Here is an 18678-nt window from a genome sequence, read left to right on the forward strand (position 1 = left end):
ATCTGTCTGGGCTCCGGTACGAGCGAGTCAGCAGTATCACACGTGGGTCTCGGCGAGCTTCCGTTTAAAAGTTGGCAGTTTGTTAAATATCGAAAACTCAACGATATTTTGGGAACCGAACGGGCTAGGGACATCCAGGGGGCACCATCTAAAAGCTACATGAATTGCCACATTCCTGCACCGTGGCTCAAGTTACATCCTCTGATCGAGAGGTTGGGGGTTCGATCCTGGTCTATGTGTCGAAGTCTCCTTGGGCAAAACACTGAACCCAAGTGGTTGACTAGCGCCTTGCATTGCAGCTCTGTCCCATTGGTGTGTGAATGTGAGTGTGAACATGAGCGGATATGTAGAGCACTTTGTGACCTCTGTCTGTGAAAGGTGCTATAGAAATAAACATTACTTACAGTTACATTCACAGCATTGTTACTCTTTGTATCCGTCCCTATTAAAAAAATAAATAAATCTATTATATCCTAATTCTAGCCGCTAACCCTTCTCACCAGTATGAGTGCAGATTCAATCACAGGAAGTGTGAAAATGTGATATAAATACATATTTTAATAATTTTTAACTACATATAACACGTAAGCCATAGGACTGTTTTGAGTTTAATTAAATTGTAATTTCCATGTTACAATTACATTTACAAAGTCAATTATCTGAACGCAATCACAACAGCGAAAGGGTTTTTAAACTTACAATAACGATTATAATCATGCCATAATTGTAATTAATTATCAATTACAATTATAATTGACCCCAACCCTGGCTGGTGCATTGTCCCACGAAGGAACCAATTAACACAGGGTCATTAAAGCTAAACTATTCATGTGTTTAGTCTCGTGCCACAGATAAAGTCAGGTCCACTTTTTTAAGCAACACAAGTCAAATCACAAGCTATAAATACTTATGTACAATCATATTGGGCAATAACAAAAATATATTCCCATGCAAGACAATATGAAAAAATAACTTAGAAAATGTCTCTTTTTTTACTGAGTAAAATAGTTTTAATAAAAGGGCTTTTATAATAAGGGACAATAATGCTGAATATTTTTAAGTCCATCAGAACTTTCCATGGTATGAGCAAAGTAAAGTACCTTGTACTTAAAGCATTACTTAAATATAACTTTTTTTCTGTCAGTCAGCAGATGACTAGGATTCCCAATTCAATGGTGACAAACAATGGTAGAGAATCATCAAAGATGGAAATGTATTCTCAATTTTATCTAATTCACAGAATTAAAAAAGTAGTGAAATGTGTGGATAATGAAAGTGCTGGGGACAGGGGTGTCAAACTCATTTTAGTTCAGGGGCCAAATATGGACCAGTTGGATCATGTGGGGGCCACGGGTTTTAGATGAGAAAACAAACAGTTTCAACATTAATGTGCCAAAGTTTTCACTTCCAGTAACGAATTAGACACAAAGTATGGAACAATATCTAAGCAATAAGTGACAAATACTTAATGTCCTTTGATTTTTTTGACCTATTTTATTTTGGGGAGATTTTGTAGAATAATTTGAGGAAAAATTGCAGGAAGTTTTTTCAACAATAACTTCAAACTGAATTGTTTGGTAATTTAACCAATGATTCATTTTCAGTTTCTACTGTGGGCTGAATCGGATGCTCTGAAGGGCTGGATTTGGGCCCCCAGGCCTTGAGTTTGACGCAAGTGAGCTCGGAGAACAATGGAGATCTGAGAGGAGGTAAAAAAAAAAGATGAGATGGGATGAAGGTGTGCGAGTGTGTGTGTGTAGACCCTGATTAGGAGTGATCAGCGGTCCTAAAATCATGTTGATTGGAGGAAACAATGGGAAAGTGCTTTATACATGTCAGACATAATGAGAAAAAAAAAGATTTTTTTGTTTTGTTCCTGAAGTCTTGTTTTTTTCCTATGTGGTTGTGGTGAAAGAGGTGAAACATGTGGGTGGGGTCCCTAGGACACACTGGAGCAGTGGATGCTGGGAGAGCCCATCTGTGTGAGGACCTTATCCAGCCACTGTAGAGGACCGTTGAGATGAAGCTCTATCCAGCAGGGGGTGCTGGTCACGGTTTGACGCCTGTATACAACACAGAGTAAAGGTTTTATTACACGTAGCAAACCATGGTTCAAAGCATACATGGGCAATTGGTGGCCCAGGGCCCAGATGCGGTCTCCAGACATTTTTGCACCCCCCTGAAGTAAACACACAATGACTCCCAAAAGTACATAATTAAAACCAAAATACACAACATTTTACAAAATGATTTCAAATGCATACAAAATGACAATAAAATAAATAAAAAGACTACAAAAATACACAAAATGACCACAAAGATATGCAGAAATAACAGAAAATAAAAGTACATAAAAAATATACAAAACATTTACAAAATTATTTTGAATGCACTCGACCAGAGCGTGTGTGGAAATAAATAAACTATTGCGAGTGTCGCGATAGTGAGATAAAAGGATCGCTGACACTCGGCATGTCCGGGAGGAGGAAGAAGTTGCGTGTGTGGAGAATGACGGGGGAAAGACTTGGAGGAATGCCAAAATACAGTAAGAAATCCATTCAACTCTGACCCAGATAGCAACATAATGTTGCCATCAAAAGCCCGGTCTCAGTGTTGTTTTTGTAGTGTCATAGAAGGAAACAAATGTTGAGGTGTAACTAAAGCAAAAAAAAAAAATGCTTTTTGTCACAAACTGGCCATTCGTGTGAAACTTGCCTCTATTCAACTGCTGATTACGGAAGAACGAAACAAGCTATAAACCAAAAAAAAAAAAAAAAAAAAAAACCCTTTCTGATGAAAGTAGAGTCTAATCTTTCAGAATCTGATTTCAGATTGTCACAGTACAAAATATTCTGTGGGTCTTGAAAGATTAGTGAAAATCATCTAAAACACCTGGCAATATCGAATTGGCTGCTCTGAAAATTGCTGGCATTGAATGAGTTAACTTAAGAATATTTTTAAACAATTTAAGCCCATTTTTGATTATTTTTACCCTTTTTCTGCAACTACACCAAACTTGCCATATTTGAACCTATTTATCACTTTTTCTTGCCATATTCTTTCTCCTTTTAATGCATTTTGCTACATTACTCCCATTTCTGACACTTCTCCGTCAAATTTTCATGCATTTTCTGCACATTTTTTTCCCCTTTCAAGATATTTTTGGCACTTACTGTATAAACTCTTTCCACCTACTGTCACATATGTTGACCCATTATTGTCACTTTTAACCTAATTTCACCATATTTAAAGCTTATTTTTGGCAATTTAACCACATTTACGATTTGTCATGCCCATTATTTTGCCAAACAAAGACTATTTATTTGTCCGTTTTCATAAAATCTAAAAAAGTAAATATTTTTTTCTTGTGAATATGCAACTATAAGGTGCATAAAAGAGAGTGACGAGGGGGATGTCTTAAAACACGACCGACTGAATTTATAAAATTGTCGCTAACAGCTTGGTTTGCTCAAAGGTCATTTACCTGTACTCTGCTCCCCAACCCTTGACAAAGCTCATGCGTATGGTGCACATCCTGGTGAGCTGGTAGACGGCCTCAAAGCCCTGGTTCACCGACTGAGCCAGGAGAGCAGCAAACTCCTGGTTGTTGAAGATTTTCAGATTGCAGCCTAAAACAAACACACTGTCGATTAAAGAAAATCCCACAGCAGAACCAACATGAATTAAACAACATTTTTGGCCAATTCCATAAACAAAGACCAGCTGTATATTCATCTGTCATTTTCATGCATATAACACTCGAAGTAAAATGACAGAAAACACGGAGCACAATTCAGTTGTAGCCCATCCTATTTCACATATTCAATGATACGCAACAATATTTGCAGGGATCAGTTTTTTCACGCGAATACTGTATAAAATGATTGCAGTCATTTTTAAGCTCAAATTGTTGAAAGAACTCAATTTTTCAAAAAAATGCAATTTGTCCACAAAATTTCCCCAAATTTAATTTTCAAAATTGGTCACAAAATCAAGGACTTCTGGTGAAGATTCTGCAGTGAATGATATCTGTCACTTATTACTAGGATATTGTCAGTGCCTTACATACTTAATATTTGTTTGTGGAAGTGCAAACTAGAATACAATAATGTTAAAATGACTCATTTTCCTGCCTTTATTCTGTGGCCCACTTAATGTCAAACTACTTTGTATTTGAACCATGAACTAAAAAATTTGACACTCCTGCTCTAAAATATTTTTCTAACCTTTTTTTAAGTAGTGATCATGCATCAGCGTCCCACTGACCTGGAGGTATTTTGCACACGGTTGCGGGATGCCAGCCGTATCGCTGGTTGCAGTTGGGGCTTTGTACGAAGATGGCACTGTCGCTCAAACACTCTGCAAACACCTCCCCCCCGATGTAGTACAATCTCACACCTCGACCTGAAAAAGGAAAAGGAAGAACCAGGTGTCACCATGCACATTAAAACCAGCACACGTAGAAAACAGATGATTTGGTCGTTAAATACCAACCGATGTGTCTGCGTGTGAGCTCTACGGCTGAGTTGCGGTTGACGTTGGACAACAGGCCCAAACAGAAGCGCTCAGAGTTGGACGGGTCAGTGAATCCATCCACTGTGAGTGAAGGCTGGGACGCGTGGAACGTCTCTCCTACGCGCTGGTTCAGCTCGTAGTAGGAGATGGAACACCAGAACGCTGACTCACAGTACGTCACGGGCTGCAAGTCTGAGACGACAGCAGGGTTGGGGTCAATTACATTTCTCAGTCACAATTACGTTTTCAATTATGATTACAGTTACCAGTATTTTTTCCAATTACAATTATTTTTCATCCTCAGAAAGTCAATTACAATACGTTCTCAATTTCTAAAGTTCAATTACAAATAAATCACAATTACTGAGCCTGAAATAAATAACCTAATCAAAGTTAACCTCCCTCTTGTGTTAGCATCTCTCATGATAACGGGTCCTAAATCAGCTGTAAAATACACTAAAAACAAATATCTACCATCTAATTTATTTTCTATCTATTTGTTACCTTCTTAGGCTTCCTAATCAGTGAAAATATAGGTATTCATATTTTTGGCATGGGTTCCATACCATTTTTTGTGTCAGTATACCCCTCGATTTCAATTTTTTATTTTTATTTTTTAATGGCAAAATGTGGGAAAGCTTAATATGAAACATTTTAATATACATGTGTAGAACTGTACGTAAAATTGTAACATAGTTCTACAGTTTTGCGTTAAATTACAATTCAAAATGTTTTTGTCGAATTTCCATGGCAATTACAATTACAAAGTCAATTACAATTTAATTACGATTACGGCAGCAATAGATTTTTAAAAACTACAATTATAATTAATTATCTATTACACAATTACAATTGAACCCAATTCTGGACGACAGGAAGTTTACAAGTGGACTCAGGATTAAAGATCTACGACAAGCTGCTGTTATGGTTGCCTTTGATTCTTCTTCAAATGCTCTTTCCCATGACCCTCGTGGCCCCGCCCAGGAATGGCCAAGACGTCACGGACCCATTTACTTTCTTTAAATAATAACCTTCAGGAGTTTATTACATTATCTGGAACAGAAGAGGCCTTCATTCATATCACATTCCCACAATTACAGCCCTGTGGAAGGAGCGTATTTACAGCATATGATATGTAATCTACACAAAATATTACAAACTAAGTGTGGGATTTGTCACGACGATCATTACAAACAACTAAAAGCAATGCCTCTTATTTTCAATTTCAGACAATACTTTGTAAATAAATCTAAACACATTCCAATGCCCCTAAGTCCCCCTGCTTTGCTTTTGTTGGTTTAATGTTTACACCAGTGCTTCTCAAATGGGGGTACGTGTACCCCTCGTGGTACGCAGTGACACTATAGGGGGAACTTGAGAGAGCGAGAAAAATTGACAAATAAAATTTCTGAAAAATTAAAATAGAATTTTGAATATTATTTAAAAATTAATAATCTTAAGCAACTGTATTTCTATACTTTCAATTTGTAAAATATAAATCTAGTTCAACCAAAATGCAGTATATATATATATATACACAGTATATATATCTGAGCTCAAACGTGATAAAAAAAAAAAACTAATTCTAGAAAGAAAAAAAAATGTCTGGAGTCACCAGAAATTCTTGAAATCAAAATGGGGTCACGATCCAAAAAAGGTTGGCAACCACTGCACTAAATATTGTTTATTTCTGCTCATTTACATAATTAGATTCTTTAAAATGTGTGTTATCAATCGTTCAAAGGGGGTACTAGGATTCAGAAACAAAATAAAGAAAGTAAAAAAAAAAAAGTTTGAGAAACACTGGTTTACACAACGAAACAGCATTAGTTAAAAATAGATTGGATTACTTGAAATAAATAAACAACTTCCTGTCAAACTCAAAGAAAGATTATGACAGTGAGTGAAGCTGACCTCTTTGGTTTTACTTACCGAGGTTGCCGTTTGTGGGCGACACGGGATTGGGCGACAGGGAGGGTGACCCTGAAATAGAAATGGTAATAATAATAATAAAGGGCTGGTTCAGGCACATGGTGAGGTGTAATTACAGCAGTGTGGGCTTTGGTTACAGATACAGTTTTGACTCACCTGTGTCCATGCTGTGATTGAGCTGGTGCTCGTTTGCTTCGCCATCTTCACTCAAATAGCCCGGGGGCGGCGTCTCTGCAACACAGGAGTAGAAAGAAGAAGGAATGTTTGAGTGATGTAGGAACTGATTTATACACCATTAAACACACAATAATGCAGCGCTTCTCTATCATTTTTGGGGTATTTCCCACTTTGAACAAAGGTGAACTTTCAAGCCCCACATGCGCTCATTACCCCTCAAATAATCCTGACAAATAACACATTTTGAAATGTATTGAACTAACATGGAACAGGTTAGGGGTGTGTCATCTAAGGGACCTCACGATTCAGGGTGCTACGACTCCATAGATCAACAAATATTACGTGGAGTATCATGTTTTTTCAGGCACATAGTACCATTCTGAGTCATACTCAAATAACTATGCTACCCAATTTTTTTTGGAAAATACAAATACAGTATATAAAAAAAAGAAAACAAAATAAATTTCCCTCTGTAGCACACGGTTCATGACACCTCGATTTCGCCTCTGTCTCTTTAAGAAACTCCAAGCTTGTCTGACACGCCCATCAACACTCCCCCTTCAGTACTCATACAAACACGCATGGTTGTTGTTTACTTCTGTTTTTCTGTGCGCTGTATTTGGCTACTTTCTATATTTTGACATCGCTACAATACATTATAATGATTATCAAAGTGAGGAATGCTAACGTACGGACGGAGATCTCTGTCACCAACACACGCACATACCCGTGCTGCTGGTTCAGTAGTCCAGAATAGGGATCGCATTGTGTGTCTGTGTACTTAATCCACTTTCAAATAAGCTCTTGTTTTAAAGCAGTCATCTGAAAAGGCAGGCAGCTACTACGATGAACAGCGTAAACAGATTCACACACAGTTATCTCTCAGCTGTTTGCTGTGACTGCAGCTAATTTGACGAGGTTGAAAGCGGGGGGAGGGGTACGAGTGTTATTTACATTTTTATTTTATTGCGTACATTAATGAGTACAAACAACATAAGCCATGGGTTTCTTACAAAAGTATTTAAAATAAGTAAATGAAAAGCTAAATATGCGGAGGCGGGTGCTGAACTAAGGAAGAGAACATAGGAGGGGGAGGGGCTCTGCTGTGGAGCGGTAACTCGGCTGGTGACGAAAGGGTCGAGGCGTCTCCAGGAGGTGGGGGCGTTCCTAGGAGGACTCAGGTGTAGCTACACCTAAAATGGACGTTTTTAAAGATTCCTCAAACATAGATGAATGAGCCAAGGCAACACTCCAGGCATGTTTTTAATGAGGGAATGACATAGTAACATGATATAAATGTTGAAAGTCGATTTTACGTAATACCCTTTTTACGCATCTTTCTTTTTTTCCTCACTTTGTGGCTATTTCATACTCTTAAACAAGGTATATGTCAGTATCCGTTAATTAAAGTAACCAAACAAATATATCACTATTATCTTTATGTATATCAAAATACCAAATCGAATGGTAATCATATTACAAAAAAAATAAATATATATAAAAATAAATAAAATATTAGCTTGTTCAAATAATTCAATCTGATCTAACACAAAAGCTTATTTAGTAAAAATAAATAAAGACTTCCAAACAAAACTTAAATGAGCAGCATAAATCCCACAAAAAACTAAACATTTTGCTGTGCACAAACAAAGCAGTTTTTAAAAACACAAAACCTACATTATCAGCTCTCAAACATTTGTGGAATTAGGGTTTTTAAATAAAAGGTGGATGGATAAAAAAAAAATCACGATGAATTAATAATGCCAGGGACTGTAAATATGCAGATAATTAACAATAGTGCTGTTTTCACTTTCAAATTACTGTGTAAGAAAAGGAGCTGCTCAACATGCTCTGTTCTGCTCCACTTCACATGCCGACGTAAATGACTATTTTTGCACTTTAGTTCCACGGTACAGTTTGTTCTCGGTCGCATATCTAATTCAGTCTAATAACATAATGCTCTTAATTTCTGCTCCATTCTCATTATTACTTTGTGTGTGTGTAGGCGTTTTGTTTAGTGTTATTGATCTTTATTGTCAATGAAGAAAGGTTTTTAAGAAGATTAGCATTAAATTGAAAATTTCCTCCTGATTTGTCACTCCCAACCTGTCGTACCTCTGTTCCCCACCAGGGGGCGTGCCACACACTTTGAGAAGTGCAATAAAACTTCATTTTCTCAACGTTTCCACAATATTGCATACAGAGTTGGTATCAATTACATTTCAGTTCCAATTACCCATGTTCAATTACAATTCAATTATAATCGGCAGTGGCTATCCGTACAGTTGCCGTTATAAGTATACCGACATTCTATCCGTACGCAGCGTCCCTCATTGGCCAGTTTAGGTCACGTGACTTAAACCTAACCCTTGGTGTGTGGCGGACTGTGAGCAATCAGTTTTCAGTCCGTGCACAGTCTGACGCGAGTCAAAGAGAGAGTGATAACAGATGGAATAAATAGCTTATAAACCTATAAGAAACATTATCAAAAGTAGAAACAGAAAACAGACCCATTTCATTTGCAATGTGGAGTGTGTCTGCTCTGATCAGCTGGGACCAGGAGGTAGAGCAGAGGCTGTGAGCCTCTTACTGTCCCCACAGCAGTGAGTGTTACAAGTCGGGATGTAACGATTAATCGTAAGGCAGTTAAAAAATCTATTCATAGGTATCACGGTTGATATCGATTTTCTGAAAATTGAATCGCAGTACTTCTTTTAACCACAAGTGTAGGTGGCGGGCGGAGTCTGCTAATACTTTCTTTCTGGCTGCCTTCTACTCTTAAATATGTTAATAATTGATTCATTACCACTTTAGCACCGAAAGAATATCTGTAATATTACTTGAATATCTGTAAAAGTCACGTTTTTCTATTAGCTCTGTCTGCTAGCATAGCTTCTCTTCTTCACTGCAAGATATCTGCATGCCAACCGACCACTGGGTTACCAGCTCCCTCTGCTGGTCCAAACAAATATGATGTAAATTAGTGCAATGACAGTTTTTTTTTTTTTTAAAGTCCAATTGTTAAGGCACAAAATACATTTTCAGTTGCACTTTTAAAAGAAAAAGAACTATTATGCAGTTTTGCATTGTTTATTTTAGAACCAGAATTTAAATTAATAGGCTTCATTTTCATTTGTATTATTCCTTTATTTATTTCATTCAAGATTTATTTTTAGTTAAATTGCATTGTTTTGAATAGTTTATCAAGGAATTCTTTTGACAATGAAAAATAAAAGGAAAATAATACAGTATTTTCTAGTTTTTTTCCCAAAAAAAAAAAATTTGTCTACAGTCCCATTTTGTAAAATAAATCGTGAGAGAATTGTATCGTGAACCCAGTATCGTGAATCGAATCGTATCGGGAGTTGAGTGAATCGTTACATCCCTAGTTACAAGCTTTCAATTCATGCTAAAACATCAGAAAACTCTCCAATGGCACAAGGCAAAGTCCATACATTTGTTACTAGTCTCAATGGAGAAAACAGTGGCAAAGAGTTCCACAGTTGTGTGCGTGCACGCAAGCGTTCCCAAGAAGACCGGCGAGTTTTTCAGGAGGGGAGGGGAGAGTGTGGAGCGCCTCATGATCCTACATATTGCAGCTTTAAATTACAATTATTTTTTATCCTCAGAAAATCAATTACATTCTCAATTACTAAAGTTGAATTACAATTACTGAGCTTGAAATAAATAACCTGATAAAAAGTTAACCTTCCTCTTGCATTAGCATCTCTAATGATAAAAGGTCCTAAATCAGCTGTAAAATACATTAAAAACAAATATCTATCATCTAATTTATTTGCTATCGATTGGTTACCTTGTTAGACTTCCTAATCAATGAAAATATAGGTTTTAATATTTTTAGTGTGGACATCTGAGCCTTTTTTATGCCCAGTATACCCCTACATTTATTTATTTATTTATTTTTTCAATGGTAAAATGTGGGAAAGCTTGATATGAAACATATTTTAATAATTGTTAACTACATAAGTGTGGAACTGTACATAGAACTGTAACATGGTTCCCCAGTTTTGCGTTAAATTATAATAGATTTTATAGAATTTTCATGACAATTACAATTACAAAGTCAATTATCTAAACTCAATTACAACAGCAACAGATTTTTTAAATTACAGTAATAATTATAATTTCACCATCATTTTATTTAATCATCAATTATGAGATTACAATTATAATTGACCCCAACCTTGCTTGCATATTGGTTTTTTTCTTTAATTTTTAAACCATCTCTCCAAACACTCTTAGAAAAGGTTCACAAATCGCACTGCACCATCGATCCATCTATTTTCAAACCCACTTATTCCTGTTTTTACAGGGTCGCGGGGGTCTGCCGGTGCCAATCTCCGGCTCTCATTGGGCGCTGGGCGGGGGTACACCATGGACAGACAACCACTCACTCTCATTCACTCCTATGGGCGATTGTAGAGACTTCAATCAACCGTACAGTCATGTTTTTGGATTGTGAGAGGAAGCCGGAGTACCCGGAGGAAACCCACGCAGCACGGGGAGAACATGCAAACTCCACACAGAAAGGACCCAGGTCTTGAACCCAGAACCTTCTTGCTGTGAGGCGGACGTGCCACCGTGCGCCCTCGCACTGCACCAGCGCATCTTAATTCTTAAGCTTTTGGAATTTTCTTACCAGGAATATAGTTACTCTGGGGCTCGATGCCAGCAGGAAAGTTGGTGTTTTCCGGAACAGATGGACTGTAATCATCCAGTGGTGGGAATTCAGCAGGGATGTCGGTGTGACGCGGCACCAGCACAGGAGGTAAAACTGGGAAAGCACAATGATTAATGTCACTTTAATGAAGACATTCATATGAATGGTGGAGATAGCAGTACTTGCTGCACTGACTTGGAGTTTCCACCCTCTGGTAGTGGTATGGGTTCACACACACTTCATCCTTCTTGGTGTGAAAGGCAAATTCACAGTGGTCCACAGCCCTGAGCTCATGGTGGGACTGCAGGTCTGGCCAGCGCCACAAGCGGCAGTAGATGACGTGGGGCAAACCTTTTTTGTGGGAAACCTGCAGGCGCCCATCTAAAGACCTGGAAGTCAAGAAAAGAGGGCAGATACCCACAGGTTGATCAATTTTTCCCTGCACTGCTGTTTGAGGAGATTCCTTAGATCATTTTCCAACCAGGTGTCAAATTACAATTTTCGGACTTTAGACTTTATCACTTGTATCACGGGTGTCAAACACAAGGCCCGCGGGACAAATCTAGCACACTAGAACAGTGGTTTTCAAACTTTTTTTGCTCAAATACCCCCTTCTTTTTATTTCTGAATCAAGTCCCTCCCTTTGTCCAACTGCATTAGAAAACAACTATAGATCATAATGATGGAATGAACCAGTGATAACACATTTTAAAGAATATCACTTTGTAAATAAGTGGAAAGAAACAGTATTTTTTGGATCGTGACCCCATTTTTATATCAAGAATTTTTGGCAACCCCAAAGACCTTTTTTTTTCTAGAATTAGTTTTTGATCATGTTTGAGCTCAGATATTTTTTTTATTGCAATTCAGTTTAAGTAGATTTATATTTCACAAAGTGAAAGTGCAGAAATACAGTTTTTTAACATTATGTACAGTTTTAATTTTAAAAAAACACTGATTTATTGCCTACTCAATAGATTTCTTTCTATAGTTTATCATTTCCAGTCATCTCACGCCTGTTGTGGAACCAAGACTGACAATTTGTTAATTTTCCTCTCCTGTAACGCCATCGCGTACCCCTAGGATGACACGTACCCCCATTTGAGAAACCCTGCTCCACTCTAGAGCATCCAATTCAGCCAGTAGAATGATTTTTCTCAAATTGAAAATTACAATAAAAACATTCTTGAAAAATCTAACTCATTTTATCTCAGGTATCATTCAGGTTTGATATCAAATCAGATTCATCAAAGCATTTCATAAAGTAAATTATGAGAATTTATAACAATGTTGCCTACGTTGACATTAATTGATGTAAATGACTACATACTAGGGATGTAACGATTCACTCAACTCCCGATACGATTCGATTCACGATACTGGGTTCACGATACGATTCTCTCACGGTTTATTTTACAAAATGGGACTGTAGACAAATTTGTTTTTTGGGAAAAAAACTAGAAAATACTGCATTATTTTCCTTTTATTTTTCATTGTCAAAATAATTCCTTGATAAACTATTCAAAACAATGCAATTTAACTAAAAATAAATCTTGAATGAAATAAATAAAGGAATAATACAAATGAAAATGAAGCCTATTAATTTAAATTCTGGTTCTATAATAAACAATGCAAAACTGCATAATAGTTTTTTTTCTTTTTGAAAGTGCAACTGAAAATGTATTTTGTGCCTTAACAATTGGACTTTAAAAAAAAAAAACATGATTTCACTGATTTACGTCATATTTGTTTGGACCAGCAGAGGGCGCTGGCAACACAGTGGTCGGTTGGCATGCAGATATCTTGCAGTGAAGAAGAGGAGCTATGTTAGCAGACAGAGCTAATAGAAAAACGTGACTTTTACAGATATTCAAGAAATATTACAGATATTCTTTCGGTGCTAAAGGGGTAATGAATCATTTATTAACATATTTAAGAGTAGAAGGCAGCCAGAAAGAAAGTATTAGCAGACTCTGCCCGCCGCCTACACTTGTGGATAAAAAGGTATAACTCTGCTGGTTAAAAAAAGTACTGCGATTCAATTTTCAGAAAATCAATATCAACCGTGATACCTATGAATCGATTTTTAACTGCCTTGCGATTAATCGTTACATCCCTACTACATACAGATAAAAAATAAAATAAAATATCTGCTTTAAAGCAAATCAGTGATACACAAACATTAGAAACATGAAAGTGTAGCAAATGGACATGTTAAGCTCACGCAATGTAATCTTGCGTGATTTCAGCGTAACACTCCCACTTCCTTAAGTCCTTAAAAGCAAATAAAATGTGAAATTAATAACTATTAACCCCACTTTGCATTTTGGCAACTTTAACTCATTGACTGCCAAAGACGTCTAAAGATGCTATTTGTATTTTTTGGCTGGGGTTGCTAGGAGACAGTGTGACGAAGCGCTCCTGTGAATATCTAATTGTACCATGATGTAGTGACCAACTGGTGCCATGTAGGTGGCAGCAGAGCACCTTTGGATGAGAGATCATCCGTGATAGGCAGATCTCAGAGGAAGAGGAAAGGAGATTAAAAGACAGAACATGGTGCTACGAGAGTTGATGCTGAAGTTCCCAGCAGCTCACACTTGACCAGAGCATGTGTGGAACCAAAGTAGATTATTGAGAGTGTTGCGACGGTGAGAGAAAACGATCAAAAAATGAGGCAAGCGGTGAGACTTGGCACGTCCGGGATGAGGAGGAAGTTGCGCGTGTGGAGAATGACGGGGGAGAGACTTGGAGGAATGCCAAAATACAGTAAGAAATCATTCAACTCTGACCTAGTTAGCAAAATAACAATTTTGCCATCAAAAGCCTGGTCTCAGTGTTGTTTTATAGAAGAAAACTAATGTTAAGGTGTCACTAAAGCAAAAAAAAAAAATAATAATAATAATTGCTTCAAAGTCACTAATAGGTTTTTTTCAGAAAAAGAGCTTTTTGTCACAAACTGGCAATTTCAGTGAAACTTGCCGCCATTCAACTGCCGATTACAAAAGAACAAAACAAGCTAGAAACAAAATTATGTTTTCTGATGAAACGAGAGTCTAATCTTTCAGAATCTGGTTTCAGATTGTCATAGTACAAAATATTCTGTGGATCTTAAAAACTTAGCGAAAATCATCTAAAACACCTGCCAATATGGGGTTAGCTACTCTGAAAAGGGCTGGCAGTGAATGAGTTAACAGACAATAAAGTCATCTCAACAGGGAAAGACAATGACACAGAAAGAAAGAGAAAATCTGAGTCCTATAACAACACCTTATGGAGCAAAATATGCACAATGTCATGTGTTGTATAATATATCCTTATGCTATACATGTCAGTGATCTAGCATATTTTCTCCAATGCACAAATAAATATGTAAACATAAACAAAGTATGAATTAATCTATAATTATCAATATACAAAAAAACAACACAAACGTAAATAAATTCATAACTGTTGTTTATTAATACCAAAGCCTTGTTGTTTATTCACTTCCTGTCTTATTGTTTACTGTGATGAGTGAATCTCTGACAAATAAAGCATTGTTGGTGGTTTTTCGAGAACCATTAAATCATCGAATCAACAACATTACATTACAGATATCAAATTAAACATTGTTAATGTCAATGTTTTTAAATCGTCTTGAAGACACGGTGTATATTTCAGTGGACTTTGGATGAATGTAACTCTACCGTCCTCTATTGTCCTGGGTAGAGGGAGCATTTGCAGGGTGAGCTGAGGTTAACATAATGCTTTCTCACTGGTGAGTCACTGTAATGCTGAACAGTAAGTCTAAAACAGCTGACACTCAGCACACAAACCAAATGCTCATATTGAGGCAAATATGCGTTATACTAGAGCTGGGCGATATATCGAATATACTCGATATATCGCAGCTTGTAGTCTGTGCGGTGTTGAAAATGACCATACCGTTAAACTCGCGGTCTTTTTTTTTTTTTTTTTTTGATTTTTTTTTTTTTTTTTTTTGAAATGTCATTGTAACCCACGTCATAAAGAAATGTATTATATTTATATTATTTAATTATATTATATTTAGCAGAAGTAAATTTATTATAACATCTACTCTTCAGTTATTTATATACAATATTATTTCACCGCACTAATAGACTGCACTGACGTCACTCATCCACACGCACACACGCCAGCCAATCACAGACCAGTATCCTAGTATAAACAGGAAGCATGAGATACGGGAGGAGAAGGCTTGAATACGGGAAACGATCAAGCAGCAGCTGAAAACGCAGCATATGAACGGTAGCACGCACACCCGGTGCTCAGCAGACAGCACTTTACTAACTGTGCAGACCAGCGGTTGTGCCTTGCACCTGACAAAAGGAGCGATCGGCAGCAGAACGGAGGACTTTGTATAGGCGACTCAGATTGCATCGGCCAAGTTTTTTAAACCTCCCATGGATCTAAAGATGGTGAACTACCCACGGAGATGACGTAGTGGACGGTGAACTGCAGGTCTACCAGAGCGGTAGGACCGCCGCACCGATCCTCTTACCAGGAACGCATGAACTTCAATCCTACCAGGGTGGTAGGATCAACTTTATTTAATTAGGTTCTCTTCCAGTGGACCAACCCAACGAACTTCAGTCCTACCAGGGTGGTAGGACTGACTTCATTTTTCGTTTGAGTGGAACTATTTTTTTTCCCCAGGCTGTGACGCCTTATGAACTGAGCTAAATCCCAGCGGGTGAACTGGAGTCTGTTTTGAGACCACTTTTGTTTATTATTATTTTCTGTAATATAATAAATCCATGGTACTTATTTTCTATAAACAACAAATTGTCTGTCTATTCTCTGCACATCTTAGTAATCATTCCCAACTCACACTTGAACCTAGAAACTAATCTCAGAGAAAAAATTTATTAACCAACAGTAAATGTACAATTGGCTACATCATCTTAATGACAACATGCACAAAAGGGCACTATTTGTTTTAAAATATTGTAGTGGCATTATGTACAAAAAGTGCACTTTAATTTTGTGTTTTGAAATGCCATGTGAGTTGCATCCTGCACTAATGTCTTGTTTTGAAATGTCTCTGTGACAATTTTGCACAGAACGTGCACTTTCTGTTGACAATTTTATGTTTGAGCCACTCACTGTTTAATAAATACAGTTATGTCAACTTTGACTTAGTTGTGATATCCCCTTTTTTGCATGAAAGTTTAAAATTGGCATATATTAATGCAGTATGATCAAGAATGTTTTAATGTAGACATATAGAATCATCATACTGGTGTGATTTTGTGCATCAAAGTGTTAATTCAAGGGTAATGCAAAATATCGAGATATATATCGTGTATCGTGACATGGCCTCAAAATATCGCGGTATTTATAAAAGGCCATATCGCCCAGCCCTACGTTATACCCATTTTCATTTTTTTGTATATTGCTGTATATTTGTTCATTGGTCATAAGCTATCAAAACACCAAATATTTGTCCTTTTAATTCATTCACACTTTAAGGGCCTGTACTATGAAGCTGGTCTCTGACAGATGGGCGTCACCGTGTCTCATTTGGGGCGTCACAACTTAGCCCTGCTTTCACAGGAGATGCACACAGCAGTCTAAACATCTTAAACATAAGTCAGCGCTTATGTGGACTGCAGTGTTTGTGATGAATATAGTTAAATTAAAACAAAAATATGAAACTAGAATTAAAGAAACATCTTTGTTTGCTGAAAACAAAGGGGTTTTTTTTCTTTTTTTTTTTTTAAGTGAACCTGTACTGTGTTTACAAAAAAAAAAAAAAAAAACTTAAACTACAGCCATGACATTATTTGTTTTCATCTTTGTAAAAGTATTATATATGATTGTTATGTTTATCTATTTTATACGAAATCATATTTGAATACCTATTAACTACATTAGTGTAGAACTGTAACATGGTTCCCCAGTTTTGCGTTAAATAATGTTTCATAGAATTTTCATGGCAAATAAATTTACAAAATCAATTATCTAAACTCAGTTATTATTTAATTATGATTACGTCAACAACAGATTTGTCAATATTACAGTTACAATTATAATTTCACCATAATTGTAATTAATTATGAAATACAATTATAATTGACCCCAACCCTGCAGTACACGCTCAGATAGTGAGGACGTACATTTCGGACCAGATGGACCATGCAGGCCCCGCTAGCCCTATGTTTACCACCCTTCAAATAGCTGAATGCTTTTATTGTCCTTATACACGAGGTAAAACGAAATTTAGAAATTAAGAAACAACTCCTGTGGTGCAAGATATAGAGAAAATAAAAATAGTGTAAAAGTGTATTTGCAAGAGGAGCTAATGTGGCTAATGTGACATTTAAATAGCAAGAGTTTTCCTTACATGCCAAAAATCTAAAACAACCTTTTGAAAACCTCTCCACTGCTGTCACTATATAGTTAATGCATTAGCAGTAGTTATAACTGTCTGCAATGTCAGCTCAGCTAACGTTGGCCGTTTGGCTAGCATTAGCTGTCAGCGTTAGCCTGTTAGCTCCACCGGTACCGATGAGTGTGTGTGTCCGTTTCTCTCGGTCCTACCTGGGGATGGTTAAACATTTAGTGCTGCTGTTTTGTGTGCTGATGGCCTTCTCCAGCTCTCCCAGCTGCTCGCTCCGTTTTAACTTCTTCACCAGACTTTTGACAGCCTTCTCACACCATTTCTCCTCCTGGCCGTTCTGCTCTCCTTTCTTCCATCCCAGGAGCCGCTTCACTATCGGGGGAGTGAACGGTAGTATGGACATCCTTCCTGGTACTAAAGCTAAAGCAGCTGTGTGGATTCCGCTGTCCACAGCAGCAGCAGCAGCACCGGGTCTGGTTCCTGCAGTGGTATCCAGCACCTGGTCCGCTCCCTCCCCGGTGTAGGGGGTCGCAGGTTCACCCCGCTGAGGTTAAGCAGTCTGCCGCGGGAGGGAGCAGCAGCACCCGGTGTCTCTCCTCCTTCTCCTCCTCCTCCTCCTGGTGCTACTGGTGCTCTGTCCTCCTCCACACAGGTTAGCAACACGTGATTTGTGCCAGGACCAGTATGCAAGACAAGATAATTAGGGAACTAGACTTAAATTCACACAAACCAATGTAAAAGGAAAAAAGCTATGACAAAAATATAAACACAACTAACTTGGTAGCTGAGTCTGGAACGATGGAAGGAAGTTATTGAGAAAGGGAGGGACATGATGATGATGATGATGATGATGATGGCAAACATCCTCAGGCTTACATGAGCTGCAGGTACAACAAAATGATGCTGTTATAAACCAAATGACACTGCCTACTACTGAAGGTTAGAATCCTCACCCTGCATTAGGTTCTGGCATCCAGAAGATGATTTTGGACAGGAAGAAAAAGGA

At 37.5% G+C, this 18678-nt stretch overlaps 1 protein-coding gene across 1 annotated transcript; it reads right to left on the reverse strand.

Moving 5' to 3' along the window:
- Positions 1–1809: 1809 nt before the first annotated feature.
- smad3b (SMAD family member 3b) lies at positions 1810–18325 on the reverse strand. The gene is made up of 9 exons (XM_028448829.1): positions 17873–18325; positions 11501–11694; positions 11285–11419; positions 6604–6678; positions 6448–6498; positions 4495–4707; positions 4267–4404; positions 3485–3629; positions 1810–2063 (listed from the first exon to the last, which is right to left on the reverse strand). The coding sequence occupies exons 1-9, from the start codon at positions 18073–18075 to the stop codon at positions 1940–1942; spliced, it is 1278 nt and encodes a 425-aa protein (XP_028304630.1). The 5' UTR covers positions 18076–18325; the 3' UTR covers positions 1810–1939.
- Between the last annotated feature and the right edge of the window lie 353 nt (positions 18326–18678).

Source organism: Gouania willdenowi, chromosome 6, assembly GCF_900634775.1.
Source record: "Gouania willdenowi chromosome 6, fGouWil2.1, whole genome shotgun sequence".
Taxonomy (NCBI): Eukaryota; Metazoa; Chordata; class Actinopteri; order Blenniiformes; family Gobiesocidae; genus Gouania; species Gouania willdenowi.

Bases quoted from the DNA above. Each gene is read 5' to 3' on its own strand.
- smad3b (XM_028448829.1), bottom strand. From the start codon at position 18,075: ATGTCCATACTACCGTTCACTCCCCCGATAGTGAAGCGGCTCCTGGGA. The intron at 11,695-17,872 runs GTAGGACCGAGA...CTTGACTTCCAG, and splicing joins AAATGTTTAACCATCCCCAG to GTCTTTAGATGGGCGCCTGC. The intron at 4,708-6,447 runs GTAAGTAAAACC...CTGTCGTCTCAG, and splicing joins GCCCACAAACGGCAACCTCG to ACTTGCAGCCCGTGACGTAC.